Source organism: Puccinia triticina, chromosome 2A (assembly GCF_026914185.1).
Source record: "Puccinia triticina chromosome 2A, complete sequence".
Taxonomy (NCBI): Eukaryota; Fungi; Basidiomycota; class Pucciniomycetes; order Pucciniales; family Pucciniaceae; genus Puccinia; species Puccinia triticina.
In genome coordinates, this window is record NC_070559.1 from 4,419,337 (window position 1) to 4,426,293 (window position 6,957).

General features: G+C 49.2%; 1 protein-coding gene across 1 annotated transcript; it reads right to left on the bottom strand.

Moving 5' to 3' along the window:
• Nucleotides 1-334: 334 nt before the first annotated feature.
• On the bottom strand, nt 335-1,773 carry PtA15_2A469 (uncharacterized protein; the record flags this gene model as incomplete). Its single annotated transcript, XM_053166492.1, has 6 exons — nt 335-559; nt 645-927; nt 1,005-1,303; nt 1,380-1,425; nt 1,535-1,565; nt 1,638-1,773. The coding sequence occupies 6 exons, from the start codon at nt 1,771-1,773 to the stop codon at nt 335-337; spliced, it is 1,020 nt and encodes a 339-aa protein (XP_053017709.1).
• Nucleotides 1,774-6,957: the final 5,184 nt, after the last annotated feature.

Consider the following 6,957-nt stretch of genomic DNA (forward strand, 5'->3'; position numbering starts at 1 on the left):
CTCTTCACTTTGCTCTTCTTTTCCTCTGTTTTGCCTTGTTCTTTGTTGTTTTGTTTTGTTTTTCTCTCTGGTGTTGTCGAGGGTGGGAGTGTTATGGCAGGTCTCTTTACATATTACATAACTGCCATGGTTTTATACAGTTTTAGCTCACCAACACAATTACATAATCATCTTTTGTATATATATTCTACATTCTTAGCAATCTTATTTTTCCCTTGGGGGAGTTCTACATCTCATTCTCGCATTATCCTGAAATCTAAGCTCTTCAGCTATGACCGGGTTGAATAATAATGACAGCAATAAACAACGAATAATATACAGATGTGAAGGAAACTCAGTCTTTCGTGTGGCCGTGCATGACCTGCTCGAAGGCCTCGCCGATATAACTCAGCATATCGCTCGACTGCATCGATCTACCGAATTTCTGGTAGGCTAACCGAGAGCAAGTCCTTGTGATTTCCGCTCCGAGGACGGCGGCAATGACCCATGCTTCTTCCGGTGAGATCGGCTGGTCATGTGACTTGGGTTTTGTGTCCAAGTAAAGCTTACTCCAAGCACACTAATGGCCGGCGGCGGAGATGAGCCAGACAATCAGCTGAGCGACGGCTTCCATGAGACACCCGACCTGAGAGGAGACCCCTCACCCATGTTCCGACTAAACCACTCAGGATATCCCCCTGGCCGCCGCAACGTTTGGGAGAGCCCTGGCAGCTCACTTTCGCTACCTCTGACCCCACTCGAGCAACCAAGTCCATCGCGCCTTTTTGTAAAATAGTACAGCCACCCAGAGCCTTCGAGAGTTCCAATGCCAGTCGTCCATCATCACCGTCGTTCTCTCGCGGATCTATGGAACAAGCCTTCAACAATCTTTGAAATTCGACGTGGTTTGGCGTAAGGATTGCATGCGGATAGCCGCGAAGAATTTCACTGCGCTCATGACGAAGATCAGCTGCATTCGAAGCTTCTTGTAAGGAAATCGCGGACAGCATGATAAATCAACGAACGGTTTGTTTTGTAGTAACCACAGAGCATCTGCATCAAGTACCAGATGAATTTTCTTCTTCATGGCAGTCCTGAGGGTCCATTCTGCCCAGTCTTGCATCTCCGTATCTCTGCCTAGACCAGGGCCGACAACGAGGACATGAAGACGGCCCATGAGCTGATCGAATTCTTTTTGGTGAGCTGCGTAAGCCTCGGGATGCTCCGGTGAGCTCAAGTAGCTGTGAACCATAAGGTCGGGGGAATAGGTCTTGATGACCATCGATGCGCTTGGTTCACAAATCACGTGCGAGAGATCGGTCCCCTGGTCGGTGATCGCCAATCAGAAAAATCGAGCTTGAAAGAGCTGGCTTTCTGTTGACCATGAGTAAAAACTCAACTAATCTGAGCGATGCGTAGCCAGAGTAAAATGGTGCCCCAGTGTAGCTACCATCCAAGGAGGAGACGAAGAAAGATTAGTCACACCATAAATCGACGCCCGATAAGTGTTGGCCTGAATACGTCGGACGGGATGGGGAGAGCACGAGGAACATACTCTTTCGAGCCACCGACGATCCCGATTCGACCTTTGCGCGAGAGCATGAGGATAGGTTAGTCTTGTGAGTTTCAAAAGGCTCAAAGAGCCCTGCTTTACTTACCGGCTTGGCCTTTGTGTAGCGAGCCATCCAATGGGGGGATCATCTGGAAACCTTTGCGGAGCAGCGAACGGTGGTGGTGCATGGTGCGTTCCCGGTGTGTCGGGTGGGTGGGACTCGCCATGGGACTGATAAGCATACGATGGGCCAGTTGTAATCTCCTGTTAAATTGAGCTCTGTGTTAGAGTAGAGGCGGCAGAAACACGGTTTACAAGATTACAAAAACTATCTACAACCATAATCCTGTATTTAGTTTATCCTACCCCCGGGAATTCCCCGGGTTAGGACTGCGGCAGCTACTTAGCCTGGACATTCCCGCGCCCCGGCTCCAAATCTTTTCCTCACCGAGATTTGGAGACCGGGATCGACTAGTGCCGAGTGCTAATCAGCGACGGGGCTGTTTTGTCCAGGTGAGTGTTGTTCCGGAGTTTGTCAGCAATGTTACCAAGATTTGGAGACCGGGATCGACTAGTGCCGAGTGCTAATCAGCGACGGGGCTGTTTTGTCCAGTTCCCATTTGCCTTACTCCATACGGCATCTTATACTCTGCTCATCTCAAGTGAACACCCAGTGGCTGGGGTGCGCTTCCAGCCTAACTTAAGCCTCTCGAACGGAGGGGGCCCCTTGTCCCGAAGGAAGAGTGCACATGGACTCCCCCGAGCACCTACACCCGGGGAGTCCTTCCACGAGGATATCTCGAGGAATCCTTGTGGATTCCCCGTAGTGCCCCTGCGCGAGGTTGGACCAGCGGCTGCTGGTCCACACGTTCACGTGACCTCCACCAAGTGGATCAAGGGGGCACCTCGTGATGGCCCCGAGGATTCCACGGATACTTACAGATGTGTACCCGTGGAATCCACGTGGCCACGTAGGCGGGGCTGAAAAATATAGCGGGAGGAGCCCGACAAAAATTGTCATAATTGGGACTCGAACCCACACCAAGCACAGGGAGCCTGGGTGAGAGGGAGTGCTACACAGCGCAGCCGTTTCACATTCCTGTATCCCGCTTTTTAACACGATATCAAACCCCTAAACGATGGTTTGCGATCGTGTTTGCGACAGGTTTTTTTCTTAAGTTTTTTTTTTCAAGTTTTTTTTTCCTCTCTTCAAAATCGAGTTTTGTCGGACTTTCAAAACCTCAGGACCAGCCTGAGGTGGTCTTGGCTGGAAGTAAAAAAAAAAAAAAATGCCGTGGAACCAACGTGAGCAACGAGCTGACATGGTCTCCACGCGTGCCAGGAAGGCACATCGTGGAACCGACGGGGAAAAGTGTGAAGCCCATCGGTTCCACGTGGAAAAATAGCGTTTTGTGGAACCGACGAGCTTACCGAGGGGTTACCGAGCCGATCCTCGTCGGCTCCACGGATTACCCTCCTCTCGTCGGTTCCACAAACGGGCGGGGCAGGAAGTACCCCCGCTGTGTATGGCCACTAATCCGCACTATACTATACATAGCATGGCGGGGGCGGACTATGGTACGCAGAGGGGTTACTCTCTGCCCAAAACTAAGAAATTTCCCGCGTCTCCAGCAACGCCTCGATGACCAGGTTTTTGGCCTCCGAATTCTTGCCTAAGTCCCGCATCCTCCCCTTCCCCCTGCTTAGCTCATCACCCGCACCCAACACCTACATAACAGACCATCACAGGTCTTACAACATACATACATAACCAACACCCGCACATCACTCCACCAAGTACATAACACTCAGCCACCGCCCAAACTCACCCCGCCCAAGGCAAAACCACACCTCCGGTGCCGAAACCATACCTCCCCGCCCGGAAACTCAACACACCCAGCCGTACTCACTCGTATTGTAAATAAATACTGTAAACAATCATACTAACTCGTCCCGGTAGCTGAAGCACCCACCTGCATGCAACAAATCATAAGCAACCCGGTGCAGCCCACCAGGGACCATATTGTTCATTTACTCAGATCGCTCGCTTTTAGCAAGCAATCTTGTAATAAAAATTACTCGCTTTATGTATTGTAATTTTTCTCTGAAACTAGAAAGTGATTGATCTGCGAGATCCCTTTCCTTAAGTTGTCTGACCCCTTTTGTCAGGTGTTTCTTGTAATACATGCGCATGTATATTTCAAGCACAATAAGATAAAAACATTCAGAAAGAAAAACATCGGGACTTGTCATGTGAGAGCAGAGAGGGCAACCAGGCAGCAAGACTATCATATCAGGATAAGTGAAATGAACTACAACAAAAAAAGTGAGAGCAAACAGAGCTGTGTATTGTACAATGTATCATCCATCCCTCCCCCTCTGAATTTCCACCATTGCCTGTGATCTTCATCATCATCTTTCACACATCGTCAGTTGTCGTCGTTGTCCTCATCCTGATCACCATCATTGTCGTCATCATCATCATCCTCCTCCTCCTCCTCCTCCTCCTCCTCGTCGTCGTCTTCATCTTTGTATTTGTCTTCGTCTTCATCTTTGTCTTTGTCTTTGTCATCCTCGTCATCCTCTTCCGCTTTGTCTTCATCCTCGTCCGAATTGTTGATAATTCGCTTTTGTTTCTTCTTGGTTGCATTGTTTGATTTCCCTCCCTTCTTCGCCTTCGCCTTTGTCGCCCAGCCTTTGTTTGAGTTGGTTTGATTGGATTCAGCAGCTTCCTTACGGGTGGTGGGATCATTGGGATCTGCACCCAAAGTCTCAGGGGCATCAGCAGCAGGTGGCCCCGTGAGCAAGACTAAGTCCTTGTGAAAAGCGCGTAGGATCAGTTGCAGCTGCTCATTTTTCATCGCACCGGGTTTGCCGCAAAAGTGGTTCACGCCAATCTTGTGGTTGTTTTCCTTGATACGCAGTGTAACCCCAAGCTTTTTCAAGGTTGGCGCTGTGGATTTGCCTGGCCATTGCTTATGCAAGCCATGGGTGACTTCGGCTGAATCAAAGCCCCCCTCAGTAAGAACCATACATGCGTTTTAGCAAGGGTATGAGAGAAAACTTACATATAGCCAAGTTTAACTTCTCCTTAGCGGCTTCGTAGTTTCCACTTTTACTGCCTGCAATATCAAAGAGAATGAAAGATATCAGTGCAATAATAAAGGCAGATAGACGTGCGGATAGACGACTTGCCAAGATCCCAGGGAGTTTTGGTGGCGACAATTTGGCGTTTGCGGATCTTCTGGGGTTTGGTAACAGGAGCCAGCTTGCCAGTAGCTCTTCTATTCACCTGCTGACCTTCCGCAAACAATAGGAAGTTGGCCTCGAGGTCGGTCTTCTTATCGTGTGAAAACATATCGACAAACTGCTCCCCCATGAAGCTACCACCACTGATGACTTCGCCTCCTGTGTCCTTGGGCTTGTACATAATCAGAAATCCCTCCACCTCGTGTGAGGCTCCAAGGTTCTTCAACTAAATCATTGATGTCAGTGTGATTTGGATGAAAAATAAGGAAATTGGACTTACATCAAGTATGGTCTTTCGGCTCCAGAGTTCGGTCTTGGCATGCCGGAAAAAACGGTTCTTCTTGTTTTTTTCACGGGATGCTTCCGAAGTCCCGCCGTCCGGTCCATTACAATCACCACGCCCAAACGGATTTGGTAATGTTGCCAAGAAATCAATATCTTTCAATTTTTTTTGCGCAGCCTGATCAAGCTTTGCCCAGAGGCGACCACATTCAGCCTTTCGTTCCTTATCACTCAGATCGTCTGGAATTTGGATGGATACATGTAAGATGAGTAATCAGATGTGACTGTAATCGGAGATAACCAAAAGAGTGAGTTAAGTGGGAACTAACAGTTGTAAAAAGATTTTCGAGCTTCAATGTCGTATTCACAGAAGTTGTTGTACATTGTTGGCCCTCTGAAACGACTTCGGTTACCCAGATGCTTCAATACTGGATTAAGTCTGAGCAGTCTTTCCGCAGCGATTACGTGGACTTCGTGTTGGTATCTCTGGTAAGCGTCGGTGAGAACACGGCGATCATCAGCAGTGAGACGTTTGTATCACGCGTGGGTGTGGACCTTTTGGCGCAACTGATTGAGTTCAAGATCCTTCAATGTCTCTACAATGCTTGGGTCCAGACGCATTCTACTGTTCTTGACAGAACTTGGCCCTTCAACGACTCTGATTGCAGTCTTTTCGCGAGGAGGATTGGAAGACTGAGTTTCCGGAGAAGAGTCATGTCCAGAATCGTCGAAGGCTACGTCGGCAGTCTCTTGGCGAGCAGAATCGTTGTTGGAAAAGGAGTTATTTTGAGCATTGGAAGGGGAGCGCTGTCCAGGAGTTCTCGGAGTATCGGTAGACTGAGTAGTGCTAGGCTGCGATAATGGCTGGGTGTTGTTAGCCTGAGTATTTTGCCGCTTTGGGGGACGAGCACCCGAGAGCTGGCGTTTTGTAGGGGCTCGTTTTTGGGTGGTGCTGCCAGTTGAGGGAACCCGTAGCTGACCAAGGGGTGCCAAGTGATTGCTCGCCGTCTGGCTCCCAAACGTTGGTGGAATCATTCTTGCAGGTGGCAATTTGGGAACTAAAAAATAAAATTAAGAAATTTCTTGTCAGTCTTGATGGAATGACCCGGCTTGAAGGTGAGAGGAAGAACCTACATGATAGCTCGGGAGTGGATAAAGGAGCTGATCCTTTTTGGCCTGTTGCTAAGGAAGATTGGATGCCGGCCAAGGAAGATGTTTTCGGAGTCGCAGAATGTTTTGCTTCAGGATTCAAAATTAAGAAATTTCTTGTCAGTCTTGATGGAATGACCCGACTTGAAGGTGAGAGAAAGAACCTACATGATAGCTCGGGGGTGGATAAAGGAGCCGATCTTTTTTGGCCTGTTGCTAAGGAAGATCGGATGCCGGCCAAGGAAGATGTTTTCGGAGTGATGCCGGCCAAGGAAGATGTTTTCGGAGTCGCAGAATGTTTTGCTCCAGGATTCAAAAGGAACTCGGTTGGCAATATAGAAGCTGATGAGAACAGAGCGGGGCTTCGATCAGCCAAGGAATGGCTGGACCGAGTGGAACTGGAGGACGATAGCCAAGCAGATTCCAGGAGGGTAGAGCCGGGGGCCCGAGGCGTGCGCCGCGCAGAATTTGGAGCCGCGCCCCCCATCATAGCTCGTCGCCGAAGCTCTTCCATGTAGTTACTCCCGGGGCAGGAGGACCGTCCGGCCGGCTGGCCGGGCGGCCGCGGTCCTAACAGTGAATCTCTTGAAGGTCGCATGCAAACAAAACAATAATGTATATAATAGATATAGACCGTCGAGTGAGTTGGATGGCAAGGGAAGATTTGTGAGTTTTAGAGTCGGCAAGTGGATCTATTTATAAATAACGAATTGGAGTCACTTGTGAGGCTAGTCAGACTGTGGGTC